This window comes from Eretmochelys imbricata, chromosome 28 (genome assembly GCF_965152235.1).
Source record: "Eretmochelys imbricata isolate rEreImb1 chromosome 28, rEreImb1.hap1, whole genome shotgun sequence".
NCBI lineage: Eukaryota > Metazoa > Chordata > Testudines > Cheloniidae > Eretmochelys > Eretmochelys imbricata.
Genome location: NC_135599.1, coordinates 698,313 through 725,977, shown reverse-complemented (window position 1 = coordinate 725,977; position 27,665 = coordinate 698,313). Strand labels below are relative to the sequence as shown.

Genomic DNA, 27,665 nt, shown 5'->3' with positions numbered 1-27,665 from the left:
GTCTAACCTCCCCCTCCTCCCCTTTCTCCGGGTGGTCCCCAGAGTGCTGAACAGATGTTTCTCTCCCACGCTCTGGGCCTGGTTATTCTTTGCAAGTGTCTCTGTGGAGCAGATGTCCCTGTGTGGGTAGCCTGCCCTCCCTCCCGCAGGGCCCACAAGGTCTATTGGTGTGATCGCCAGCTTGGGAGATCCCAGACGGTGGGTTTCATTGCCCCCCCGGATCCGTTGACTTCCTCCACTCTTGCTCCCTACAGGAGATGATGAGCAATCACGCTCCTCATAATTGATCCTTCCCTGCAGCTCCGACTTCTGCTTGCCGAGCTCTGGCTCAGCTGTTCAGACATTTTCAGAAGCAATCGCTACCCACTTCGTCCTTTCCCTGCAGGGCTTAATGAAGGTGATCTGGGGCTCCAGAGTGGTCATGATCCACCCCATTTACAGTGGCAGTTCACCTCCCAAAGAGGCATGAGCCTGCTACCTCACCCCAGGAACATAAGCGGCACGCTCTTTCCTCCTGGGCACAGTGGAGGTCCCTTCTCCTCACCAGAGGGTATCTGTTTGGGTGGCAGAGTGAGTCAAGCCTGCTGCTTTCTCTCCTGCTGATCACTGAGCCCCATGGCAGGGGATGGGGCTCAGGTTCTCTGCAGACTCAAGCAGGACTTGCTGTGTCAATTATTTTCAGGGCCGTTACCCCATTCTCAGAGAGATGGGCTCAGGCTCTCTGCAGACTCAGGCAGAGTTGCTGTGTCGGTTACACTCAGGACAGCTCCCCCACCGAGCAATGGGCTCAGGCTCTCTGCAGACTCAGGCAGTCTCCCTGCATTGGTAACAGTTGGGTCACATTTTGAAGGATTGTTTCACAACCATCCCAACTAGAGACTTACTTCTCCTTCTTCTCATTGCCTGTGGTCTGTATAGGCAATAGGGAGGGTGGGAGGTTTTCCTTTGCATGCAGCCCCAAGCGAGCTCTTTGAGGACCTGATTTGAGTAGACATCCAGGTTTTCCAGTCTGATGATTTTCACCGACATCAAAAGGGCGTTCTGCCAATGGACGCCTCGAACAGGCCCTGACACTTTGGAATTGATCGGATGCAGTTTTCAAAAACGACTGCATTACAAGCAGCCAAACAGAGAAGCGCTATCGAATGTAGGACTGAACGTTGCTCAGCCAACGAGTCTCGCCCTGTTGGTGGTTTTTTTCACGTAAGGCTCCGGCTCCCGAAGTCACATGATTTCTCTTTTTAAAATGAAATTTCTACGCTTCATGTTGGTGGAGAAAATTTGGAAATTTTTCATCATTTCCTAGATTCTAAGGGCAGAAAGGACAATTGTGATCATCTATACCTTCTATAACAGAGGCCATGGAGCTACCCTGAATTCATCCCTGGTTGAACTACAGCAGGTCTTGCGGAAAAACATCCAGAGACCTTGATTGAAAAATTGCCAGTCATGGAGAATCCACAATGACCCGTGGTAAATTGTTGCCATGGTTAATTCCCCTCCCTGCTAAAAAAAATTGACACCTTATTTCCACTCTGAATTTGTCTGGCTTCCACTTCTAGCTTTTGTTCGACCTTAGCTTGAAGAGCCCTCTATCGTCACATTTCTGTTCCCCGTGTAGGTACTTAGAGACCAGGATCACGTCATCCCTTCATCTCCTCTTTGTTGAATGTAACAGATCGGCCTCTTGGAGCAGAGGTGGTCAATAGGCAGACCGTGGGCCAAATTTGGATCACCAGATGCTTTTGAACAGACCCTGAAATCTTTCTATTTCCTTATGATTCTTATTATTTTTTATTATTATTATTTTCTCGGGAGTCTGGACCTTGACCAAGAAATTTGGACCATGACAAAAACACATACATAGGGCATGGTACTGAAAGGGTTTCGATCCCTAAGAAGGTCAAAAACCAGAAGGAAATATACGAAGAATCCCAGATTTATTGTTTTTTAACAAGCTCATGGATTTTAAGCCAATATTGTGGTTTTCAGGGGTCGGATGCAGAATCTTTGAATGCTTGGCTTGGTGACACTGTGTCTTTACGGGCACGTCTACACTGGAGCCGGAAGTGTAATTCCCAACTCAGGTAGACATACCTGCACTAGCTGTAATTGAGTTAGAGGGCTAAAAATAGGTGTGTAGCCACGATGGTGCCCAAGTATGTTCCAGAGGTTTCAGACAGGGTTGTACTTGGAGTGGTTAGCCACTGCTGCAACTACACCTCTGTTTTTAGCTCAGAGTAATTTCACCTCTGGCTCTGGTGTAGAAATACCCCAAGACTGAGTGCTGCCCAGCTGACTTCTCCGCGTGAGTCACGCGGATCAGAGAGGATTGTGTGTGGAGAATATGGGCATTTCTGTAATATATTTAGGAACGCTATGCATGACTCGGTTTCCCCACTTGCTGGGTGTGAAGCATTTAATGTCTCCTTTGGGACACAGGGGTAAGGGATGGGCTGGTACGAATGAAGTCTCAGGAACTGAAGATGAGCTCCAGGACACTTTGGAAAAGAACGCAAGGTGATTCGGCAGATCGAGGGATGTGATTGTTCCCCTCTATTCGACATTGGTGAGGCCTCATCTGGAGTACTGTGTCCAGTTTTGGGCCCCACACTACAAGAAGGATGTGGATAAATTGAAAAGCGTCCAGCGGAGGGCAACAAAAATGATTAGGGGACTGGAACACATGACTTATGAGGAGAGGCTGAGGGAACTGGGGTTGTTTAGTCTGCAGAAGAGAAGAGTGAGGGGAGATTTGATAGTTGCCTTCAGCTACCTCTGAAAGGGGGTTCCAAAGAGGATGGATCTAGTGGTAGCAGATGACAGAACAAGGGGAAGTGGTCTCAAATTGCAGTGGGGGAGGTTTAGGTTGGATATTAGGAAAAACTTTTTCACTGGGAGGGTGGTGAAGCAGTGGAATGGGTTCCCTAGGGAGGTGGTGGAATCTCCATCCTTAGAGGTTTTTAAGGCCTGGCTTGACAAAGCCCTGGCTGGGATGATTTAGTTGGGGTTGGTCCTGCTTTGAGCAGGGGGTTGGACCAGATACCTCCTGAGGTCCCTTCCAACCCTGTTATTCTATGAACGCGGACTCTGAGCAAAACTTGGCTTTCCCAGACTAACCGAAAGGCCCCTTTGCAACAGCTGCCCTGGGTCTCTGGTTCCATCGCTCCCTAAGGGGGCAAAGTCTCTACCAGAGCGATTGGGACTCACCCTGCAAATCCGTGACCATGCATCCCTGATCCCTTTCTGTCCCATTGCTGTGACACCTACCGGCCCTCATCCGAAACCACAAAGCATCACCGATAGTGCTTTCTGCTCCACTCACAGCTCATCCGACCCCGATACGCCAGCATCAATTTGTAGTAACTTCGCCCATCGGTGTCCAGATCAACGCTGGTGTGAGTGAGATCCTGCCCCTCCTTTGGTTCGTGTTCCTACTCCTGTGGAGAACTGGGAAATATATTATTTCTTAATAAATACCATATGCACCTCAGTGGATAGGTGGGATATTGTCCTGCCTGAGTGCAGAGAGCACTGGTTTTCAAACTTTTTTTTTCTGGCGACCCAGTTGAAAAAAATTGTTGATGCCCACGACCCAACGGAGCTGGGGATGAGGGGCTCGGGGTGTGGGAGGGGCTCAGGGATGGGGCAGAGGGTTGGGATGCGGGGGTGAGGGCTGCAGGGTGGGGCCGGGAATGAGAGGTTCAGGGTGTGGGAGGGGGCTCTGGGCTGGGGCAGGGGGTTGGGGTGCGGGAATGGATCAGGGCTCTGGGCTGGGGGTGTAGGCTCTGGGGTGGGGCCAGGGATGAGGGGTTTGGGGTGCAGGAGGGAGCTCTGGGTTGGGGGGGCTCAGGGCTGCGTGTTGGGGTGTGGGAAGGGGTCAGGGCTCTGGGCTTGGGGTGCAGACTCTGGGGTGGGTCCAGGGATGATGGATTTGGGGTGCAAGAAGGGGCTCTGGGTTTGGGGGGGCTCAGGGCTGGGGCAGGTGATTGGGGCACAGGCTTACCTCCCGCAGCTCCCTGACAGCAGCGCAGTGCGGGTGCTAAGGCAGGCTTCCTGCCTGTCCTGGCACCACGGACCGCATTGCGCCCCAGAAGCAGCCAGCATCAGGTCCGGCTCCTAGGCGGAGGCACGCAAGCAACTGCATGTGGCTCTCTCCCGCAGGCACCGCCCCCCCAGGCTCCCATTGGCCAGCGCAGAGCCAGTGCTTGGGGTGGGGGCAGCGCGCGGAGCCCCATGGCCCCCCAGCCTAGGAGCCGGACCTATTGCTGGCTGCTTCCGGGGCGCAGCGTGGTGTCAGAACAGGTATGGACTCGCCTGCCTTAGCTGGGCAGCACCGCCGACGGGACTTTTAATGGCCCAGTCAGCAGGGCTGACCAGAGCCGCTGAGACCCAGTGACTTACACTTTGCGACACCTTAGAGACTAACCAATTTATTTGAGCATAAGCTTTCGTGAGCTACAGCTCACTTAATCGGATGCGTGTTATCTCTGTTTGCAAATACAGACTAACACGGCTGTTACTCTGAAACCTGTCATTTTGCGACAGTACTGGGTCGCAACCCACAGTTTGAAAACAGCTAGCATAGAGTTAGCACTAAAGGAGCTGTTAGCAGAAACCAGGGCAGGATAGTTAAAGAGCATCCCCTCAAATGTATATAGCCAGGAAGGGCTTGGCCCCAGCTCTGTAGAAAGAATCGTAAATATGGCAGGTGACCAGCTTGGCTTAACAGTGAAATCCTTGCTGATCTTAAACACAAAAAAGAAGCTTACAAGAAGTGAAACCTTGGACAAATGACCAGGGAGGAGTATAAAAATATTGCTTAGGCATGCAGGAGTGAAATCAGGAAGGTCAAATCACACTTGGAGTTACAGCTAGCAAGGGACATTAAGAGTAACAAGAAGGGTTTCTAAAGGTATATTAGCAACAAGAAGGAGGTCAGGGAAAGCGTTGTCCCCTAGTGACAGGATGTGGAAAAAGCTCAATGCTTTTTTTGCCTCTGTCTTCACGAACAAGGTCAGCTCCCAGACTACTGCACGGGGCAGCACAGCATGGGGAGGAGGTGACCAGCCCTCTGTGGAGAAAGAAGTGGTTCGAGACTATTTAGAAAAGCTGGACGAGCACAAGTACACGGGGCTGGATGCGCTGCATCCGAGAGTGCTAAAGGAGTTGGCGGATGTGATTGCAGAGCCATTGGCCATTATCTTTGAAAACTCATGGCAATCCGGGGAAGTCCCGGACGACTGGAAAAAGGGTAATGTAGTGTCCATCTTTGAAAAAGGGAAGGAGGAGGATCCTGGGAACTACAGGCCAGTCAGCCTCACCTCAGTCCCCGGAAAAATCATGGAGCAGGTCCTCAAGGAATCAATTCTGAAGCACTTAGAGGAGAGGAAAGTGATCAGGAACAGTCAGCATGGATTCACCAAGGGCAAGTCATGCCTGACTAATCTAATTGCCTTCTAGGACGAGATAACTGGCTCTGTGGATGAGGGGAAAGTAGTAGATGTGTTGTTCCTTGACTTTAGCAAAGCTTTTGACACGGTCTCCCACAGTATTCTTGCCAGCAAGTTAAAGAAGTCTGGGCTGGATGAATGGACTATAAGGTGGATAGAAAGTTGGCTAGATTGTCGGGCTCAACGGGTAGTGATCAATGGCTCCATGTCTAGTTGGCAGCTGGTATCAAGCAGAGTGTCCCAAGGGTCGGTCCTGGAGCCTGTTTTGTTCAATATCTTAATTAATGATCTGGAGGATGGTGTGGATTGCACCCTCAGCAAGTTTGCAGATGACACTTATCTGGGAGGAGTGGTAGATACGCTGGAGGGTAGGGATAGGATACAGAGGGACCTAGACAAATTAGAGGATTGGGCCAAAAGAAATCTGATGAGGTTCAACAAGGACATGTGCAGAGTCCTGCACTTAGGATGGAAGAATCCCATGCACTGCTACAGACTAGGGACCGACTGGCTAAGCAGCAGCTCTGCAGAAAAGGGCCCTAGGGGTTACGGTGGACAAGAAGCTGGATATGAGTCAACACTGTGCCCTTGTTGCCAAGAAGGCCAATGGCATTTTGGGCGGTATAAGTAGGGGCATTGCCAGCAGATAAAGGGACGTGATCATTCCCCACTACTCGGCACTGGTGAGGCCTCATCTGGAGTAGTGTGTTCGGTTTTGGGCCCCCCACTACAAGAAGGATGTGGAAAAATTGGAAAATGTCCATCAGAGGGCAAGAAAAACTATTAGGGGGCTGGAGCACATGACTTATGAGGAGAGGCTGAGGGAACTGGGATTATTTAGTCTGTGGAAGAGAAGAATGAGGGGGGATTTGATAGCTGCTTTCAACTACCTGAAAGGGGGTTCCAAAGAGGATGAATCTAGACTGTTCTCAGTGGTACTAGATGACAAAAGAAGGAGCAATTATCTCAAGTTGCAGTGGGGGAGATCTAGGTTGGCTATTAGGAAAACTTTTTCACGAGGAGGGTGGTGAAGCACTGGAATGCATTACCTAGGGAGGTGGTGGAATCTTCTTCCTTAGAGGTTTTTAAGGTCAGGCTTGACAAATCCCTGGCTGGTGATTTAACTGGGGATTAGGTCCTGCTTTGTGCAGGGAGTTGGACTAGATACCTCCTGAGGTCCCTTCCAAGCCTGATATTCTATGATTCTGTTGAAAGGGTTGTTGGCAAAGGCTGAGTCTGCAGCAGGCAAGTTGGTGTCCAGGGGGAGGGGAACTTACTCCCCTTGCGCAGAGCTTACTCCCCTTGCACAGTAACTGGAGTTCTTTGAGATGTGTTCCCCCCTTGGGTGCATGCGTCCGGGGTGGCGGAACATGGTGGGCCAGAGACCCATGCCCCCGCCCCCACTTTTTATTGTCTGTAAGGGAGAGTGATGGGGGTAGGAGAGGAGCGAATGGCGGGGAGATTTGGGGGTTTAGAGGTGGTGTGGGGGCGGGGCCTCGGGGAGAAGGGGCAGTGCCGGAGCAGGGCCACGGTTTGGGCGCTGGCGGACTATCCACTTTTAGGTATCTTCTGCTGCTTCTGCATGTGCTCCCATGCACCTTCGATCAGAGATTTTCAGTAGCAGTGCTTGTTCGATCTGAAGACACGCCCTACTCGTCCTCGTACACTGTTGTGAGGCTAGAGAGAGCTGCGTGGGCAAACCACCCTCAGTTTCTTCTCTACCACAGAGTCTCGCAGAGAAAGTTCCAGAGCAGACAGCAAGGACGACGGGGAGTGGTGCACCCATAGGGGGACACATTTCAAAGAACTCCAGCTACGGGACAAGGTGAGTAACCTCTCCTTCTTCTTTGAGTAGCGTCTTTGAGGGCACTCCCATGACTGTCAAGCAACATCCCCACAGAGAAGAGGGAGCTTTGGACAAGAGTCTACTACCGAAGACAGCACTGCATTGCCAACTGCAGCATCTGCTCTAGACGCATGAACTAAAGCACAGCGGTTGAGGAAAGTATGCACTGAAGTCTAGGTTGCAGCTCTACAAATTTCAGCAGTTGGAACATCCTTGAGTAATGTCATGGAAGTAGATGATGACCTTGTAGAACATGCTAACACCCTAGAAGGGAGCTGAATGTTGATAGGAGTCATAACATTAAATAATACTCCATTTCAAGAATCTCTGGGTGGAGATTATGGATTTCTTGGATCTGTCTGCAACTGAAAAGAAACAGTTGGCGAGACTTTCACAAAGGTTTGGTTCTGCCAAGAGAGAAGGCTAACATCCTTCTGACATCCAAAATACGGCAAGAAGCTTCTTGCCTAGTCTGATGTGGTTTTGAGGAAAAAAACAGAAGATGAATGGTCACATTAATATGAAAGTCCGAAGACACCGTAGGTAGAATCTCAGCATGTGGTGATAGCATTGCCTTTTCCTTGAAAAACAAGGTAAAGAGATAGTCTGCCATTAAAACTCCCAGTTCGCTGATCCTCTGGGCAGAAGTGACGGCCACCAAAAAAGCTGTTTTCATGAAACAGGTGAAGCAATGAATACGTAGCGAATTTGCTCAAATGGATGTTTCATGAGGCAATTAAGGACAAGGATCAAGTCCCATATTGGAGTAGGTTCTCTAATCTGGGGGGAAAGTTTAATCAGTTCTATGAGGAATCTTTAATTTGGAGGATGACCAAAAATTGAAAAACCTCCCATAGATAAATGAAAGGCTGCAATAGTGTACCTTAACGGAACCCATACGGAAACCTCATCTTTTTAATCCCAACAGGTAGTCCACGATGGTGGAAAGAGGAGAGTGAACTGGAGAGAGATGTCAGTGGCTACACCAGTGGTGAATTTTTTTCCATTTCTGAAGGGAAGTATTTCTCATCGGTGTCCTTCTGCTGTTTACTAATAAGAGTTGTACCTCTTTTGAGCAGCAAGTCTCCACCCCTGAGAACCATTCAGAAGCCTGGAGTTACAGAACTTCCAATTTGGGATGAAGTGTTCTCCCGAGACAACAAGCAGCAACTGATTGGAAGCATCCAGTTTGGATGTCAAGCAAGACCAAATCAGGCAAGGATACCACACCCTGTCTTAGCCAAGTCAATGCCATCAAAATGACCTTGTTCTTGTCCTACTTGATCTTGTTGAGAACTTTCAAGAGCAAGAAACCCCCTTGCCCATGAAATAAGGAAGGTCTTTCCTATTGATTGAGGATCGAGCAACATTTTTTGCACTTTGTGGGCAGTGGCAAAGAGGCTCACTCCTGGAAACCCCCAGGTGAGAAACATGCTGTTTAGGACTCGTGAATCCTACTCCCATTCTTAATTCTGGAAGAAGTGCCTGCTCAGGCTGTCAACCATGGAGTTCTGTATACCCAGGAGGTAATAAGCTGAGATGACTACCTGGTTAGGTACACACCAATACCATAGTTTTATTGGTTCAGCACAGAGTGAAAGGAAGTGTGCCCTGCCCTGATGACCGATGTAGAACATGCAGGCCGTATTTTCTGTCGTGATCTTGACAGATTTGGTTCTGATCAGTGGCAGCAAGCCTTCCTGACTGCTCTCAACTTCAGAATGTGGATGTACAGAAGACACTTTTGGGGAGACCATTTGCCCTGGATGGTGCGTGATCCCAGATGTGGTCTACCATTTTCATTAGCTGCGTCAATAACCAGAGAATTTGGTGTTGGGTGTAAAAATTAAAACTCTTGAGTCCTTTGCTGGAACATATTTGTTGTTGGCACATTTACAAGTAGGAGGGGCCATTGCTGGAGTCTGCCAGATGGTCCTAGCAGGTTCTAGCAAAGAAGGGCCACACATGCAGAAGCTGATGTCCAGGAGTTTATGATGAGAATCCTGGACCTCTTCTTAAGGGTTTTGAAGTGTACCAGTGACATGCTTTATCAGCTCCTGGAATTGTCTGAAGTAATCTGCCATGGAAGGTGGTGGAGTCATTATAACCTCATCTGGGAATGACAAAATATTTATGTAGCCTGCCACATTCTTGCCAACCCTTGCCTTCTGCTCCTCAAAAGTCTCCTCTAATGGTTCAGGTTGACAAGGTTGGAGTGAAGGCTGAGGAGAAGGCTCTGTCTCTGCTCCTTACAAGAGTGACTCAGGGCACTTATGGCTGTTGATGATATAGGGCCCAGGGGTCTCAATAAGGCCACTGGGGGTCCCCATAGGGCATAAGAAGAGGCATCCACCATTGATCATGCCAGAATTGGTAGAAGCATTGCCTCTTGCAGAATAAACAGGAGAACCCCGACATAAAATCTGGTGGCTGAAAGAGTCATCGTCAACATATTTCAGGAGAGGTGATAATTGTTCACCCTAGAGGGTCGAAGTCCTGTATAAGGAGGTTTTGATGAAAAAATGTGGAGTCAGTGACCCAGAAGATCTTGATACGGACAGCTGTCTGGTTGCGGTAAATAATGAGGACTCTGGCTTATTTGACCCAAGAACGTCCTTTGAGTATCTAAACTCCTGCAGTACCAATGGTACTTAGGAGGTAGTTACATGAGGAGGCCAGCTTCCGTACCAAGGCAGGTACCAATCTTGAGAGCATCAGTGCTACGGGCCCCAAACACTTGCTATGAGTTCAGAGTCAGACTCTGGTGGTACGTATAGGATGATGGTATAGGTACAGGTATGCAGAAGCGTACAAAGGCACAGACTTTTTTGATGTAGACCTTCTACTAGTATGGATACTACCACCCGAAGCTGAAGATGTCTTTGGTACCCAATCCTGTTTTGTAATACTAAGGCTCTTAGAGGAAGCCTTAGATATCCTCACGGTGCTGAACCCACTTGGAACTCCATCTCGGACCTGCGGTCTCTGGAACATTTTTCTCACTCGGTGACCAAGACTTCTTAGAAGGACCTCTAGCACTTTTACTTTTCTTGTCAATACCCAGAGACTTAGAACATGACGCTCTCTGTACTACTGTACTTTCCGGGAGGAAGGACACCGCTTATAGCCTGGCATAGCACAGAACAGAAAAGGCCAGAGAAACCTCTCAACTGGAGAAAAAAAGGAACCAAAGGATAACAACCGCCCCAACTAACAACTAAACCAAACTAGCAAACTATACTAACCGAGCACGCTCGACACTCCATCTCAGGACAAAGGTGGAACTGAAGGGCGTTCGCCCACACAGCCCTATATGTCCTCAGTACAGGGCGCAAGGAGGTATGGGGCGCATGTGTAGGTCAAACAAACACTGACACCAAAAATCCAAGGCGTATGGGGACACGTGCGCACTTAAAGTAACCGGGAGTGGAGCACCCACTCACTCAAAGAAGAATGGAGGGGAATGCGGAGTGTGTAGGTCTCAGTTATTTTAAATCCACTTCTCTGAGCGGTGTGTTCCTTGGGGCAAAATAAACCATGCTTTGCTCTAGAGAACCAGCTTCTGGGGCACTGTGTACTGTTACCGCCCCGGGGGCAAAGGAACATGGCTGGAGACCGGCAGGGTGTAACCTGGAGAGCAGCTCTGAGAGCAGCTGGATTGCAGGATCCCACCCCATAGCTGAGGGGAGCAAGGGGACCCTGGTGTGTGTGTTGGGCGGGGGGGGAGAGGAAATGGGGCACACTGAGCCCCTGGCAGGGGGTGGTAGACAGAGTCTCTGGCACAGAGGAAGGACTGGGGGAATGGCAGGGGGTCCTTGCAACAGAGGAGGAAGGGAGGGGGGGTGCACAGGGAGTTAGTGGGGCAGACAAAGGATGCCAGGAGGGTGTGCACGGAGCTCGGCCGTCAGAAGCTATGAAGTCCGCACCCCCCAGGTGTCAGATCCAGTCCCAGCTGTCGACTGTGATAGCTGGGGGAGAGGGAGGGGAGCTGGGGGTCAGGGATCTCTGGCAAGGCAGCTGAGGGCTGGGAGATGGATGCTCAGCTGCTGCCATCTAGTGGCCAGAGCAGCTCATTACCTGGCACAGGGGGTGAGGCCTGTGGAAGTGCGCAGGGCCCTGGGATCACAGCACGCATCCAGGATCTATAGGTCAGGCCAGTAAACAAATCCATGGGGGAGATACCGGTCTAGATAGGCCCATGCATCTCATCCAGGGCAGCAGAGAGGGGCTGGGATAACAGGCTAGATGGGCCCACAGGTATGATCCAGGGCAGCAGAGAGGGGCCAGGATACCAGGCTAGATGGGCCCACAGGTCTGATTTAAGGTGGCAGGGAAGGGGTGGGTTATTGATGGGTCCTGATGTATGGTGACAATTCCTACCCCCCATCCCACAAGAGACGATCATAACGTTAGTGTCGTAACAAAGATTTTATTTCCATTATGAACATGACAAGTTGGTACAAAACAGCCCCACGGTACCAGCACCACAGAGACAGGCCGGAAACAGGAACCCTGCATCCGACGTGGAATGGGAGCGACCGTTTCAACTCCCGAACCGGGGCCAATCCTTCCCTGCGCCTAGGACAGAAAGAACACGGAGACCATGACGCCTCACTCATGGACAACTGAGAGGTCGTCAAGAGCAATCGAAGGGAATACCTGGGTAGAGAACGAAGCTGTCCTGGGGGACTCTCTGCCACAAGATACCGAGCTTAGAGAAGATTCAGCAAAAGGGTCAATATGGATAAATGAGCACATCCTGAATTACCAAAGGCGCTCGGGACGGACTTGTAAACCCTAAGCTCAGGGGAACATCTCCCCTGGGCAGGCTATGCCACAAATGTCCACTAGGGGGTGTCACACACCTTATTCTGAAGCAATTGGTCCCTGCCACAGACAGGATACCGGCTTGATGGGCCTATGGTCCAATCCGGTTTGGCTTGTGATTTGAGTGAGAGTTGGCAATGCTGGGGGTGAGACAAAGGGGGCAGGACGGGATGAAGCAGGGAACACTAACACTCCGCGGCGCTTTGAGCTCCGGGAACCGGGTTTTCTTTAGCTCAGCTTCGAGAGCTGCAAGGTCCCGGGTTCGAGGCCTGCAGACAGAGTGACGCACCCAGCACTGCTGCAGGTGGAGAATTCAGGAGGAGAATTGAGAGCCGTTTCCCACCTGGGGCAGAAATCTCCCCAAGGAAAGGGCCCAATGGGTGGCCCCGCCCCCGCTACCTAGAACTCGGTGAGGTCGTCGTTGAAGTACAGCAAGATGCCCGGCGTGTACAGGTCGGAGTCCAGGTTGAGCTGGTAGAACTCCACGTCCTCGTCCGGGATCTTGTTCTGCTCCAGCGTCTTGTCCATGTCCAGGTTGACGCCCTCGTACTTCCAGGTATAGCTGGCGGCGTGGGCGTTGTGGGGCAGGTAGCGCCGCAGGATCTCCCACATGGACTCCTCCGCGCACACCTGGGGGACGGCGTGAGAGACTTGGGGCCTGCTGGACTGACCAGCCCTCGAGCAAATATTTCTTCCCCCAAACCTCCAACCTCAGCTCCCAGGGAAACAAAAGCACCATCTCTCCCCGGCGCCCCCTGCTGCTCACAGGGGAGTTCACTGCCTCCCTAACCCAGCAGCACCAGCCTTGTGTAAAGCAGCTGCTGGCTCAGACCACCAACTCCCCTCCACCCCGCTCCATGTCCCACCCTGCCCTGCTTCTTATATCCCTCCTTCCCAGCATGCCTTGCTACCAAGCCCTCCACCTCAGGGACTACAACTCCCAGAATCCCCCTGCATCCGGGGGAAATGGGGTCATGACCAGCCTTAAAGGACCGGCATGCTACCGCATCATGTGTATTTCAGGACAGGAGCGGGCTCTAGATTGATTGGAGACCCCACTTAGCGCCTGTCCGCATGTCCTGGTAACTCAAGGCCCCCCTGAATAGTGCGTGGGGGTGGCAGTTTGCCCGGCGTTGCCACTCAAGCTCCCTGCCCCGTGTGAGGCCCAGCTCACCTCCAGCATGTGCTCCTGCGAGGTCAGGGTGTTGACGATGCGGATGTGCCGGGTCTTGGAAGCCAGGATCCCCACTTCATACTTGCTGTCCTTCCACCATGGCAGCCCGAAGTCGTTTGCCCAGTCGGAGCGGGGCAGCTGGGGTGGGATGTGGATGAAGCGGCCCTGGGGGGTGTAGTACTTGACGCAGCCCGTCAGCGGGTCCACGTGGGTCTGGATCTGAAAGGCAGGTGATTCCATTACCAGGGTTAAGGGGGAATCCGACTGCACTCCCCCGGCCACTGCCTCCTAGGTCAATAAATGTGTTACAGGCAGACAAGAATCACAGACTTGCTTAAAGCTGATGGGCCTGCTAAGCATCATAAATGGAAGGAGCAATTAAATACCCCCTTTGCATCATGAGCTGACGAAGAAGCCACCGCCCAAGGCCAGAGAGCCAAAAGGTTTCCCTGCAACTGGGATATGGATTGGTTGCAGTTGTGTCTGTACAGGGGCGAGGAAGAAAGCTAGGGAAGCCGTGCTGAGAGAGTCAGCAAGGAGGCAGAGCTCTTTGGGGCACAGGACTGGCTGGAGAGGCAGGCTTGGGGATTTCTGAGCAAGGAAACTGCCTGGTGTTTGATCCCAGAAAACAGGATTGCAGTACGGTCTTTGCTTGCACTACCGAAATCCCTGACTCGCAGCATCCAATGGGAACAACCCTGAATATCGGCTCACAGCTTGGGTGAAGGGGGCAGCCCCAGGATTCCACCAGATCAACTGGTCCCAGACCCCACTGACAGCGGAGGATGGATCCCAGCCTCCCACTCCCTCAAGAAGAACCACAAACAGGAACCTGAGTGTGGGGTTCATGGGGGAAGGGGACAGAGGCATCAGACCCTGAAGCCCCAATGGCTGTGGATCAGGACCCCGTCGGCAAGTCAGCGAACTTGTAGTCAGCTGCTTAGCGAACAAGCCAGTCCCACCCTGTGAGACAGGAAAGGGCAGAGCTGGAGAGGGTGATGTGGCTGGGAGGGAAGGTTTCCATCGGGGGGTGGGGGGGGAGTTCTGCGCCCAGCTGGGGAATTCCTCTAAAGACCCCTGGAGACAAGGAAGGAAGGAAAACGTTCTATTCCCACTATGCAGCCACCTCTAGGGTGGGCAGGGCGGCTGGTTATCCAGGGATCCCTCGCCTGGCACTGAGATGCAGCCACCTCTGGGGCAGGGCCCAGCAGCTGTTTAACCACTTCACAACGGTTTCGGACAGGAAGGGAAGGAGAACCCTGTGCCCATGTCAAACTGCAGGGGTGGCGTTTGGGGATCTGGGCAAGCACCGGCCCCCTGTAACGACCCCCCGCTGTGCCAGTGCTCACGTCTCTGGTCTTGGGGTTGAACCAGTGACTAATGTCCTTTCCCGCCGCTTCCAAGATGGGCCTCAGCAAGACGTCCCCTGCGGGAGACAGAGCCGGGAGTCAGACGACACGTGCGGTGATGTGGCGGGGTGGGGGACATGCATCCGTGTGCCCCCAGGCCGGTAGGGCCAGGGTCACGTGGGTGGGTGCGGGTTCAGTGGAGGGGACTAGGGAGGAGTGCCACAGGGCGTTGGGGGGGGGGAGGGCTGGCCCACCAGTGGGTGTGTGCAGGGGGTGCAGTGGGTGTGGGGTCCCCCAGTGAATGGAAGGATGCCGGTTACCTTTGTGCTATAGGGCCAGTAGGTTCAGGTCAGGCTCTGGGGCTAGGATGGTGTGTGGGGGTCCCGATGGGGGGGTGCCCTGTGGGGAAGAGTGCCAGGGTGCACGTGGGGGCTTGGGGGGGACTCTATGAAGGGTGGAGTGAGCATTGTGTGTGGGGGAGGGCCTATGGAGGGTGCCCCAGTCAACTGGGGGGGTCTTGACCAGAGTGCGATGTGAGGGGGTGTATGGGGGTGCAGCGATGGACTCTGGGGGGAGTCCAGGAGGGAGCCGCAGTGTATTGTGGGGGTGCTGGGGGTTGTGGCACCGCAGTGCATTGTGTGTGGGGGGGTGCTCAGGGATGCCACGGTACATTGGGGGGAGGGCTGGGGGGGCAGCGCGGAGCATTGTGGGGGGGCATTGAGGGGGGTTTGGCGGGGGGGCAGCGTGGGGCATTGTGGGAGGGGTTGGCGGGGGGAGCGCCGCAGGGCTCGGCGGGGGGGGCGCTGGTGGGGGGCAGTGCCGCAGGGCTCGGCGGGGGGGCGCGGGTGGGAGGTCCCGGGGGGCTCGGCGGGGGGGCGGCGCCGCGGGCACGGTGAGGGGTGTGGGCGGGGGGGGCGGCGCGGGGCATTGTGGGCGCAGACCCTCGTGCTGCCGGACCAGCGGGCTGAGGTCGGAGACGCGGCCCAGGAACGACACCCAGAGGTCCCCGGGCCGCGCGTGCGCCGCCACCTCGCGCGGGGTGAAGTAGCGGGACGGGAACGTCTCCATCGCGCCGCCCGCGCTGCCATGGCAACCGCCGGCCGCCCCCTCCCCCTCCCAGCAGCCACCGCGCGCGCTCGGCCCGCCGGGAGACTCCGCCCCCCCCCCCCCGCGCACGGGCCGCCGGTCCCGCGCTGCGCTCGCGAGAGGAGGAGGAGCCGCCGCCGGGGGGCGGGGAGGGGCGGGATGGCGGCGCCGGCCGGGCAGCGCGAGGAGAACGGGTGCTGCGGCCGCGGGGGGAGCCCCGCGGTGAGAGGGGGCGGGGGGCAGGTCCCTGGCCGGGGGGGGGTAGCGGAGGGAGAGGTTGGGGGAAGGGGTGTCGGCGAGGGCCCTGGGGGGCAGCGGCGGGGGGGCGGCTGTGGGGAGCAGGGGCGGAGCGGCAGCAGCGGGGTGGAGCCGGGGGGGCGGCGGGGGGGCGGTTGTGGGGCAGCAGTAGCGGGGTGGGGCCGGGGGAGGGGCGGCGGGGGGGGCGGCTGTGGGGGGCAGGGGCAGCAGCGGGGCGGGGCGGGGGGGCGGCTGTGGGGAGCAGGGGGGGCAGCGGCGGGGAGGGGGCGCGGGGGCAGCGGCGGGGTGGGGGGGCGGCTGTGGGGAGTAGGGGGGGCGGGGGGCGGGGGGGCAGCGGCAGGGGGGGCAGCGGTGGGGAGCAGGGGCAGCGGCGGGGCGGGGGAGTGGCTGTGGGGAGCAGGGGGCCGGGGGGGGCAGCAGCGGGGGGAGGGCCGGCTAGGGGGGGACGGGGGGGCAGCGGCGGGGTGGGGGGGCGGCTGTGGGGAGCAGGGGGGGCGGGGGCCGGGGGGGCAGCGGCGGGGTGGGGGCGCGGCTGTGGGGAGCAGGGGGCCGGGGGGGGCAGCAGCGGGGGGAGGGCCGGCTAGGGGGGGTGGGGGGGCAGCGGCGGGGTGGGGGGGCGGCTGTGGGGAGCAGGGGGGGCGGGGGCCGGGGGGGCAGCGGCGGGGTGGGGGCGCGGCTGTGGGGAGCAGGGGCCGGGGGGGCAGCAGCGGGGGGGGCGCGGCTGTGGGGAGCAGGGGGCCGGGGGGGCAGCAGCGGGGGGGCGCGGCTGTGGGGAGCAGGGGGCCGGGGGGGGCAGCAGCGGGGGGGCGCGGCTGTGGGGAGCAGGGGGCCCGGGGGGCAGCAGCGGGGGGGCGGCTGTGGGGAGCAGGGGGCCCGGGGGCCGGGGGGGCAGCAGCGGGGGGGCGCGGCTGTGGGGAGCAGGGGGCCGGGGGGGCAGCAGCGGGGGGGGGCGGCTGTGGGGAGCAGGGGGCCCGGGGGCGGGGGGACAGCAGCGGGGGGGCGGCTGTGGGGAGCAGGGGGCCCGGGGGCGGGGGGACAGCAGCGGGGGGGCGGCTGTGGGGAGCAGGGGGGGCGGGGGCCGGGGGGGCAGCGGCGGGGGGGCGCGGCTGTGGGGAGCAGGGGGCCGGGGGGGCAGCAGCGGGGGGGCGCGGCTGTGGGGAGCAGGGGGCCGGGGGGGCAGCAGCGGGGGGGCGGCTGTGGGGGAGCAGGGGGGGCGGGGGCCGGGGGGGCAGCGGCGGGGTGGGGGCGCGGCTGTGGGGAGCAGGGGGCCCGGGGGCGGGTCCCCGCGGCGGTTTCGGGGGCTCCCCGCTCTCCCCCGGCCTGAGCCCCGCTCTCCCCGCAGGACCCGGAGGCGGAGGCGCCCGACTCGCCCCGCGCCCGCGCCCGCCGCCAGCTGGAGGCGCTGCTGAACCGCAGCCTGCGGATCCGCATGACGGACGGGCGGACGCTCGTCGGCTGCTTCCTCTGCACCGACCGCGACTGCAACGTCATCCTGGGCTCGGCGCAGGAGTTCCTCAAAGCCAGCGGTGCGCCACGCCGGGGTTCCCCGCCTGGGGGCTGCTGGGGGCCAGGACGCCGGGGTTCCCTCCCCGGCGCTGGGGGGGTCAGAGCAGGGGGTTCTGGGAGACAGGACTCCTGGGTTCCCTCCCCGGCGCTGGGGGGGTCAGAGCAGGGGGTTCTGGGAGACAGGACTCCTGGGTTCTCTTCCCAACTCTGGGAGGGGAGTGGGGGCTGGTGGGTCAGAGCAGGGGGGGGGGGCGCTGGCAGCCAGGACTCCTGGGTTCCCTCCCCGGTGCTGGGAGGGGAGTGGGGGGCTGGGGGGTCAGAGCAGGGGGTTCTGGGAGACAGGACTCCTGGGTTCTCTTCCCAACTCTGGGAGGGGAGTGGGGGCTGGTGGATCAGAGCAGGAGGAGGCTGGCAGCCAGGACTCCTGGGTTCTCTCCCCAGCGCTGGGAGGGGACGGGGGCTGGTGGTTAGAGCACCGGGGGCTGGCAGCCAGGACTCCTGGGTTCTCTCCCCAGCGCTGGGAGGGGAGGGGGGGCTGGTGGGTCAGAGCACGGGGGGCTGGCAGCCAGGACTCCTGGGTTCTCTCCCCAGCGCTGGGAGGGGAGGGGGGCTGGTGATTAGAGCAGGGGGGGCTGGCAGCCAGGACTCCGGGGTTCTCTCCCCAGCGCTGGGAGGGGAGGGGGGCTGGTGGGTCAGAGCAGGGGGGGGGGCTGGCAGCCAGGACTCCTGGGTTCTCTCCCCAGCGCTGGGAGGGGAGGGGGGCTGGTGGTTAGAGCAGGGGGGGCTGGCAGCCAGGACTCCGGGGTTCTCTCCCCAGCGCTGGGAGGGGAGGGGGGCTGGTGGTTAGAGCAGGGGGGGCTGGCAGCCAGGACTCCGGGGTTCTCTCCCCAGCGCTGGGAGGGGAGGGGGGCTGGTGGTTAGAGCGGGGCCCGGGGAGGGGAGCGGCTGGCGCACGGAGCGACTCTCTGACCCCCCCTCTCGTCCCCAGACTCCTTTGCGGCCAGCGAGCCCCGCGTGCTGGGCCTGGCCATGGTGCCCGGGCAACCACGTCGTCTCCATCGAGGTGGAGCTGGAGAACCTGGGCAGCCCCCAGTACCTGTGAGAGGCGCCCGGCGGAGAGACCTGCCCGAGGACCTGCCCGCGGGGCACTGCCGGGCACCGGGGCTGGCGGCCGGGGGGGCGCTCTGCCCAGTAAAGCCTGTGGGGAGCCCAGAGCAGCCGCCGGGCCTCGTTTGTGCCGCACGGGTCTCGGCGTCCCTGGCCGGAAACAAGCCGGTTCCTTCGCTCCCCCCCATGGGTGACCGGGCCTTGTTCTCGCCCTTGGGCCCTGCCCCTCACCTGGCGTCTGGGCACCAGTAGCCGAGCCAGGGTTAGTGCCAACTGCTTCCCGCTCTTCTCCCCACACCCAAACTAATCCCCTCGCTCCCGACCCACAGCCCCTGCTAGCCCAGCCCTGCCCCCCCAGCCCTGCCGGTGCCCCTCACTCCTGACCCTCAGCCCCCTGCTAGCCCTGCCCTGCCCCCCTAGGTCTGCCGGTGCCCTTCACTCCTGACCCACAGCCCCCTGCTAGCCCTGCCCTGCCCCCCTAGGTCTGCCGGTGCCCCTCACTCCTGACCCACAGCCCCCTGCTAGCCCAGCCCTGCCCCCCCAGCCCTGCCGGTGCCCTTCACTCCTGACCCACAGCCCCTGCTAGCCCAGCCCTGCCCCCCCAGCCCTGCCGGTGCCCTTCACTCCTGACCCACAGCCCCTGCTAGCCCAGCCCTGCCCCCCCAGCCCTGCCGGTGCCCTTCACTCCTGACCCACAGCCCCCTGCTAGCCCTGCCCTGCCCCCCTAGGTCTGCCGGTGCCCCTCACTCCTGACCCACAGCCCCCTGCTAGCCCAGCCCTGCTCCGTGGCCTTGGGCCGAGCCTGGCCCCCAGCCCAGCGCCTGCTGTTCCCATCAGCTCCGAACAATGGGCTGCTCTGTCCCCCCGCCCCGTCCTGCCCTTCCCCTGCCGCAGGCTGCGACCCGGGGGAGCCGCTTATCTTAGCCCAGGCTGCTTCCCCTGTTCCCAGCTGCTGACGCCAACCCTGGGCCCCTGGCTGCCCCATGGCCCTGCCTGTGGGGGGCACTGGACCCCCCGCGCCTGCCTTAAACCCGCGCCAGCCCGAAAGCATGCCCGAGCAGGGGGGGCTGGGAGCCAGGACTCCTGGGTTCTCTCCCTGGCTCTGGGAGGGAGGCTGGTGGGTTAGAGTAGAGGGGGCTGGGAGCCAGGACTCCTGGGTTCTCTCCCTGAGTCTGGGACGGGGGCTGGGAGCCAGGACTCCTGGGTTCTCTCCCTGAGTCTGGGACGGGGGCTGGGAGCCAGGACTCCTGGGTTCTGTCCCCGGCTCTGTCACTGATTTCCTGTTGCCTGGGGCTCCATCTGCCTCCCTTTCCCTGCATAGGACAGGGGTAACCCTCGCTCCTGGCCCCATCCCACCCCATGCCCTTGTTGCCTCTGCTGAGGTTCCCCGTCCCCATGCCTGACCCCTGCCCACCTATCGGGGGAGCGATGTGAGGGGGCAGGGCTGGACCTCTGGGGGGTTCCCAGGGCCTGGGCCCTGCTTCCGATCCCTCCGGCCATGGAAAACTTGAGCGTGTTTCCCCGGCGGCTGTTTGCTGTGGAGCCAGGCCAGCCCTGGAGCGGAAGGGCAGGCAGGGGTCAGAGAACGGCCCTTTGCGGGGTGGGGGCGAGGCCAGCAGTGAAGGGTCGTGGCAGCGCCCGGCAAAACGGGGACCTGCCTCCAGTAGAGGGTCGGGGCAGCGCCGGGCCCTGAGGAATAGGGGGGGAAAGTGGTGGCAGAAATCCTGCAGCAGGGAGTTCCGCAGCCCCAGCCCTGCCACAGCAGTGTGTGCTGCAGCCCCAGCCTGCCTGCCCCCCTGGTGGGGCAGGATGGGATCTCACAGCAGATGTGGGGGAGGCCCCCAGCCCTTCCCTTAGCATGTCGGTCTACCCTGGGGCCTTCCCCACCCCTGAGTGACACACAAATGTTGAGCGGGGGTGTAAGAAAAAGGAATCAATGTGCTTGATAGAAAAGGACTTTTATTGATAATAAAATGACCCCCCCACACACGTCTGCTTCCTTTGAAGGACCCCCCGCCCCCACCCTAGCCTGCCCCTCACCCTCAGCCCCCCAAGGCCCAGAGCTCCCTACCTCACCCAGCTCAGACCCAGCCTGCCCCTAAATTACAGCCCCTCAATTCAGAGGGGGTCCCCCCCAACCCACAGCCTTCCCTAGATTGCCCCAACAGCTCACCCCAACCCCAGGCACAAACGCTGCCCCCCCGAAGCAGCTAGAGGCAGAACAAGCAGGTGTCGCGCACCCCAAACCAGCAGCAATTCCCCTCCCCCCCCAGTCTCTTTGGGGTGTCGGCCCCACGCGGGCTGCTCCTCGTTCGCTGGGGGGAGCGGCCATGGGGGGGGGCCGGCAGGGGCGCCCCGGGCCCCCTCACACCCAGACCTTGTCCCGCGGGGCGGGCGGGCGGGCGCGGGGGCAGCACCAGGCGGCCTGGCGGTAGTGCCCGGCGGGCAGGTTGCGGTAGACGGCCAGGCTGTAGGGCAGGAGGCAGTAGCCCAGCTGCAGGTGCCGTGCCAGCCGGACGAAGGCCGCCAGGCCCAGCACCAGGAGTGGCAGCAGCAGGGTGAAGCCGAGCACCAGCAGGGCCGTGGCCCCGGCGTCGTGAAGATGGGCCTCGCACGGGGGCACGCGGGCGTGCAGGAACTGCGGGGGGGAGGGGAGAGGGTCAGCGGGCGGGCGACCTTGGGAGGGTACGTACACACGCGTGTGCAAAGAGCGGCGCCGGCTCGCACGCTCACGGGCACTGGCCGCACGCCGCAGCCGAGCCCGAAGCCTGGGGGCGCCCCCCTCAGGTGTGCAAACGGCGTGCAAGGACGGGGGCCCGCGTGCAAACACACCCAGCCCCACCATCTAAGCTCCCCTGGCCTGAATGGACAACGCCCCCCCGCATTTGTCAGGAGTGATGGGGGGGGGCGGGAGCGGCGCCGGGACGGGCTGCCCCGGCCCCATGGGGTTATCGGCCACAACCAGACCCCCCAGGTCTGCACTTCGTCAGCTGTCAGGCGGGGTGGGGGAGGGGAAGGGCAGGACTCCTGGGTTCTCTCCCTGGCTCTGGCAGTGGGGGGGTGGGGGCCTGGGAGCCAGGACTCCTGGGTTCATGTTGCTTGTCTCAACCCCCCACCCGCCCCATTCCTGGGGCTGCTGGGAATTTAACGTCCCTGCTGGGCTGGGACCACCCAGAGCATCCCGCAGCTCCATGGGGTGGGGGGGGGTCCAACCCCCCCAGGAATCCAAGGGCAGAGATATCGCCCCTCCCCCAGCCCTGCCGGTGCCCCTCACTCCCGACCTGAAGCCCCCAGCCAGCCCCACCCTGCCAGCTCTGTTCTGCGCAGCTCCAGGGGGTCAGAGGGGAGGGGGGGTCCCGAGGGGGGGCTCACCTTGGAGTGGCAGAGGAAGCCCCGGGGGTGTCTCGGGGGAGACCCGGGGGGTCAGAGGGCCGGGGGGGACCGGGGGGCTCACCTTGGAGTAGCAGAAGAAGCCCCGGGGTGTCTCGGGAGGGCCCGGGGGGGTCAGAGGGGCGGGGGTCCGGGGGGGCTCACCTTGGAGTGGCAGGGGAAGCCCCGGGGGTGTCTCTGGAGGGGTCGGGGGGGATCCGGGGGGTCAGAGGGGAGCGGGTCTCTGGGGCGGGTCAGAGGGGTGAGGGTCCGGGGCGCTCACCTTGGAGTGGCAGGGGAAGCCCCGGGGGTGTCTCGGGGGGGGACCCGGGGGGGCCGGGGGGCTCACCTTGGAGTGGCAGGGGAAGCCCCGGGGGTGTCTCGGGGGGGGGTCAGGGGGCCGGGGGGCTCACCTTGGAGTGGCAGGGGAAGCCCCAGGGTGTCTCGGGGGAGCCGAGGGGGGGGTCAGAGGGGCGGGGGTCCGGGGGGGCTCACCTTGGAGCGGCAGGGGAAGCCCCGGGGGTGTCTCGGGGGGGTTCAGGGGGGCGGGGGGCTCACCTTGGAGTGGCAGGGGAAGCCCCGGGGGTGTCTCGGGGGGGGTCAGGGGGCCGGGGAGGGGCCAGGGGGCTCACCTTGGAGTGGCAGGGGAAAACCCAGGGTGTCTCGGGGGAGCCGAGGGGGGGCTCACCTTGGAGTGGCAGGGGAAGCCCCGGGGGTGTCTGGGGGGGGGGTCAGGGGGCTCACCTTGGAGTGGCAGGGGAAGCCCCGGGGGTGTCTCGGAGGGGGTCAGGGGGCCGGGGGGCTCACCTTGGAGTGGCAGGGGAAGCCCCGGGGTGTCTCGGGGGAGCCGAGGGGGGGGTGTCAGAGGGGCGGGGGTCCGGGGGGGCTCACCTTGGAGTGGCAGGGGAAGCCCCGGGGGTGTCTCGGGGGGGGGGTCAGGGAGGCCGGGGGGGTCACCTTGGAGTGGCAGGGGAAGCCCCGGGGGTGTCTCGGGGGGGGGGTCAGGGGGCTCACCTTGGAGTGGCAGGGGAAGCCCCGGGGGTGTCTCGGGGGGGGGTCAGGGGGCTCACCTTGGAGTGGCAGGGGAAGCCGCGGGGGTGTCTGGGGGGGGGGGGTCAGGGGGCTCACCTTGGAGTGGCAGGGGAAGCCCCGGGGGTGTCTGGGGGGGGGGGTCAGGGGGCTCACCTTGGAGTGGCAGGGGAAGCCCCGGGGGTGTCTGGGGGGGGGGTCAGGGGGCTCACCTTGGAGTGGCAGGGGAAGCCCCGGGGGTGTCTCGGGGGGGGTCAGGGGGCCGGGGGGGTCACCTTGGAGTGGCAGGGGAAGCCCCGGGGGTGTCTCGGGGGGGGGTCAGGGGGCCGGGGGGGCTCACCTTGGAGTGGCGGAGGAAGACCCGGGGGTGTCTCGTGGGGGGGTCAGGGGGCCGGGGGGGGGCGGGGGGGCTCACCTTGGAGTGGCGGAGGAAGCCCCGGGGGTGTCTCGGGGGGGGGTCAGGGGGCCGGGGGGGGTCACCTTGGAGTGGCAGGGGAAGCCCCGGGGGTGTCTCGGGGGGGGGTCAGGGGGCCGGGGGGCTCACCTTGGAGTGGCGGAGGAAGCCCCGGGGGTGTCTCGGGGGGGGTCAGGGGGCCGGGGGGGGCGGGGGGCTCACCTTGGAGTGGCAGAGGAAGCCGAGCCCCAGCGCGGTGCCCGCGGGCAGCAGCGCGGCCGCGCAGAGCAGCGCGCAGAGCAGGGCGCAGAGCGCCGCGGCCAGCAGGTTGTGCGCGCTCAGCAGGACGGCGCAGGCCAGGCAGTCCAGCGCCCCGCGCAGCTCCAGCGGGGGCCCCGGGCCCGGGTCCCCCGCGCCGTACGGGGGCGGCGGCACCGGGCTGCCCCGCTCCGCCCCGCCGGGATCCTGCCGCCCGCTCGCCGCCGGGGAGCCGGACATGGCCGGGGCGGGGGGTCCGGCTGCCCGAGGGGCTCCCTGCGCGGCCCCTGCGCGCTGCGCCTTATAGCGCCCGCGGGCGGCCCGGGCCCCGCCCCTTACCTCGTCCTGCCCCCCCAGTCCAGGGGCAGCAGGGGAGGCGTTGGGAGGGAGGCGAGTCCTAGGACAAGATGCGGGGGGGGGTTTCCTGGCTCTGCTGCCCGGCTCATTCCCCCCTCCCCCGCCCTCCATGTGCAAAGGGGGGGGCCAGGAATTTGGCCTGCTCAGATTCCAGGGATGCTTGAAGTGATCCACCGCCTGTCACCCCTCCCCCCAGCTCTGCCGGTGCCCCTCACTCCCGCCCCCCAGCTCCAGCCCTGGCCCCCCTCAGCTCTGCCGGTGCCCCTCACTCCCGACCTGCAGCCCCAGCCCTACCCCCCCCCCAGCTCTGCCGGTGCCCCTCACTCCCGCCCCCCAGCTCCAGCCCTGGCCCCCCCCAGCTCTGCTGGTGCCCCTCACTCCCGACCCGCAGCCCCAGCCCTATCCCCACCCATCTCTGCCAGTGCCCCTCACTCCCACCCCCCAGCCCCAGCCCTGGCCCCCCCCAGCTCTGCCGGTGCCCCTCACTCCCACCCCCCAGCCCTGGCCCCCCCCAGCTCTGCCGGTGCCCCTCACTCCCGCAACACAGCCCCCTCCTAGCCCACCCCCTGTACTAACTAAAAATAAAAAGTTATTTTGTGGTGGATGACTGGGCCCACGGGGAAGGACCCACGCAGGAAAACCGCTTGGCCCCCGAAGGCTCAGTCTGGCATCGAGCCGCTCCCGCCCCAGAGAGGGATCACGGCCTCACGGTGGAGAGTTCTCTGGAAACATCCACTCGACGTGCCGCAGCGTCGGAAAAAGGAACCGACCGCTGGGAATCATGAAGAAAGGGAAAGAGAATAGGACAGAAAATATCCTGTCGCCTCTATATAAATCCGTGGGACGCCCACGTCTCGAACACTGCGAGCGGGTGTGGTCGCCCCAGCTCAAAAAAAGATCTGTTGGGACTGGGAAAGGTTCAGAAAAGGGCAACAAAAACGATGAGGGGTCTGGACCGGCTTCCGTACAAGGAGAGACGAATAAGACGGGGACTTTTCAGCCTGGAAAAGAGACGACTAAGGGGGGAATATGATAGAGGTCTATAAAATCATGACGGGTGTGGAGAAAGTTGATAAGGAAGTGTTGTTTACTCAGTCTCATAACACAAGAACTAGGGGTCACCAGATGAAATCAATAGGCGGCAGGTTTAAAACAAACAACAGGAAGTATTTCTTCACACAACACGCAGTCAACCTGTGGAACTCCTCGCCAGGGGATGTTGTGAAGGCCAAGACTATAACAGGGTTCAAAAAAGAACTAGATACGTTCCTGGAGGATGGGTCCATCAGTGGCTATTAGCCAGGATGGGCAGGGATGGTGTCCCTGGCCTCTGTTTGCCAGTGTGGCTGAACTTATGTTCTTATGGCAGTTGTGGGCAGGGGGAAGTTATTGCTTTAACGATGTTGGGGTAGTTTCAGGTCAGAAAATCCATTTCATCATGCCCTCTGACCGCCTGGGATTTCCTCCCCACGTAACCGCGGCCCCTCCTGGAGATGATCCAGAGACGGAGCTCCTTTCTGTGGCTTCTTTCTTTCTGCCCCATCAGCCCTTTTCTCCATGGTAACACGTGGCCCACGGCACTGGGCCCAGCGCCGCTCTCAATCGTGAAGATTCATTGGTAGAGTTTGGCCAAAGCATCTTCCGGGAAATTTTTGATTTGACGCCACCAAGAATCACCTCTCACCACGTCTCAGCCCAGATCGGCCAAGGGACTCATTGCCCAGCTCCTGGGCTTTGGAGCGTCGACGAAGAAACTCACCGTCCCGTTCAGAACAAAAAGCAACGAGGCCCTTTCTGTATCTCTGTGAGTTAATTTAATCTTTTTTACATTTACAAAATAAGATTTTTTTTTTCCTTTGTCGCCTTACAGTACAGTATAATCCAGGAGGACCCAGACTTCCGCTTGTTTCATTCAGTGTGTTGGCGAGATGCTGGGATAGGAGTGGGGGGGGGGGGGGGGGGTTCTACAAGGGGAGGGGGAAAGGGACAAGATTCCTCAAAAGGAAATGAACAGAAGTCCCGATCGCACAGTGAGTGTGGAATTCAGCACCATGAAAAGAGGCAAAAGACTGAACAAAAACCCCCGTCTCACGATGCCGGGGACGGGCTGAGCCTTAACATTAAAACCCCCCCCAAAAAATTCCGGCGAGAAACAGACAAATACACATGATTTAAAAAAAAAAGAGATTTAAAAAAAACAACCCCCGAACACTCAAATCAACCCCCCAATAGCAACCAATAAATAGAGAAATCATTACAAAAATGATGTATAAATAAAAAAAAAAAATACACAACGACAACAAGAGGACAATTTACAAATTGCAAAACTCTGAGACCTGGAGGTAAAAAAAAAAAAAAAAGAAAAGAAAAAAGCACCCGACATGTTTCTCGTTTGAAAACAAGTGAGAAGTGGAGAGGCGAAACCTGGCCGGCGGGGGAGTTAAGGCAGATATCTGTCCTGCCGTCCTGGCTCAGTTTCTGTGGATGACCTGAGAGAAGTGTAAAACACGGCCGCGATTGTGCGAAACGCTTAACCCAGGGGAAGGCAGCTCCCGGGGGCAGGGTTCCCGCGAAGCCCTGAGCACGGGGCTGGAATCCGAGCAGGGTTCCTCGCTCCCCCTTTGCACCATCGTTCGCACAATCAGGGACCCAAGCCGGCGGGAATTGGCTCCTTCACATGAGTTCAGAAGAAAAAAAAAAACCAAGCCAGGAATACATCGAATCAAAAGACCCCCAAAGCAAAGCAGCCAGGATTTAAGAAAGCAAAGAGTGAGAATCAAACCACGCACGCTCACACAAACCGCCCGCCCCGCGCCAATATATATATAAACCAATGTACAATCTCCCACTGCCACAAACGCACAAAGAGGAAACAAAGGGAAATTCCTGCGTAAAAAACCCGTATTTTTTGTTGTTGGTTGGTTTTTTTTTGTTTTGTTTTGTTTTTTTTTTGCTTAATTTGCTGACAAGAAAAATGTAAAAAGACGACAAAAAGAAAAAACAACCCAACCCCCTTTCCCCGCTGCTGCTGCCGGGGTCTCCCCCCGCCGCCCCACCCCCCGCCCCTGCAAACCGAACGAGTTAATGCTCCGTCGACGAAGAGAGATTGTGGCGGAGTTCCAGAGTCCGTGTTCTCCTGCGTGTGGCTGATCTCCTGTCCCCGGTTGAAGGCCGGCGTGTGTCTGTCAGGGAACCGCCCGGAGGGCTCCGCCGGCCCCTCTGAGCCGCCCAGCGTCCACGTTTTTCCTTTTCCCGTCTCGTGGGCGGGGGTGTGTGTGTGTGGTTTTTATTATTTTCCAAAATAAAATTAAAAAAAAAAAATATTTCTTTTAAAAAGTTTCCCCGTCTCCCCCCCAAGGTCATTGTCAAGAATAAATTAAAAAGTTCATTTGTGTGAGTTTCTGTATTCACAGGCTGCTTGCGGATTGGCTCTTGGTATCACGCAGAAGATTGGCTGCTTCTGGGGCTCCCCCCCCCCTCGTTTCAACAGCAAAGCTGATTGGGCCGGAGCGGTTCCGGAGTAAACAAGAGCTTGTCTGCTATTGGCCACTGGGACGGGCAGTGCCAAGATGTCCCCCTCCTTCCCCCAGCGGGGCAGGGGGGGCACAGGGGGAAGGGGGGAGCTGATTCCTGTCTCTGCCCAGGAAGTACC

General features: G+C 59.7%; 3 protein-coding genes across 3 annotated transcripts; 1 reads left to right on the top strand and 2 right to left on the bottom strand.

The window, feature by feature from the left end:
- Positions 1 to 11,712: 11,712 nt before the first annotated feature.
- CYB5D1 (cytochrome b5 domain containing 1) lies at positions 11,713 to 15,757 on the bottom strand. Its single transcript, XM_077806629.1, has 5 exons — positions 15,591 to 15,757; positions 14,650 to 14,726; positions 13,301 to 13,519; positions 12,526 to 12,756; positions 11,713 to 11,877 (listed from the first exon to the last, which is right to left on the bottom strand). Exons 1-4 carry the CDS (start codon positions 15,715 to 15,717, stop codon positions 12,526 to 12,528), a joined length of 654 nt encoding a protein of 217 aa, XP_077662755.1. The 5' UTR covers positions 15,718 to 15,757; the 3' UTR covers positions 11,713 to 11,877.
- Positions 15,758 to 15,880: 123 nt separating this feature from the next.
- On the top strand, positions 15,881 to 18,711 carry NAA38 (N-alpha-acetyltransferase 38, NatC auxiliary subunit). The gene is given in 4 exon segments (XM_077806633.1): positions 15,881 to 15,957; positions 17,336 to 17,519; positions 18,488 to 18,534; positions 18,536 to 18,711. Coding segments are annotated over 4 exon segments (360 nt in total). The 5' UTR covers positions 15,881 to 15,894; the 3' UTR covers positions 18,602 to 18,711.
- A 2,260-nt stretch (positions 18,712 to 20,971) lies between these two features.
- TMEM88 (transmembrane protein 88) lies at positions 20,972 to 23,896 on the bottom strand. Its single transcript, XM_077806631.1, has 2 exons — positions 23,621 to 23,896; positions 20,972 to 21,244 (listed from the first exon to the last, which is right to left on the bottom strand). Exons 1-2 carry the CDS (start codon positions 23,894 to 23,896, stop codon positions 20,972 to 20,974), a joined length of 549 nt encoding a protein of 182 aa, XP_077662757.1.
- Between the last annotated feature and the right edge of the window lie 3,769 nt (positions 23,897 to 27,665).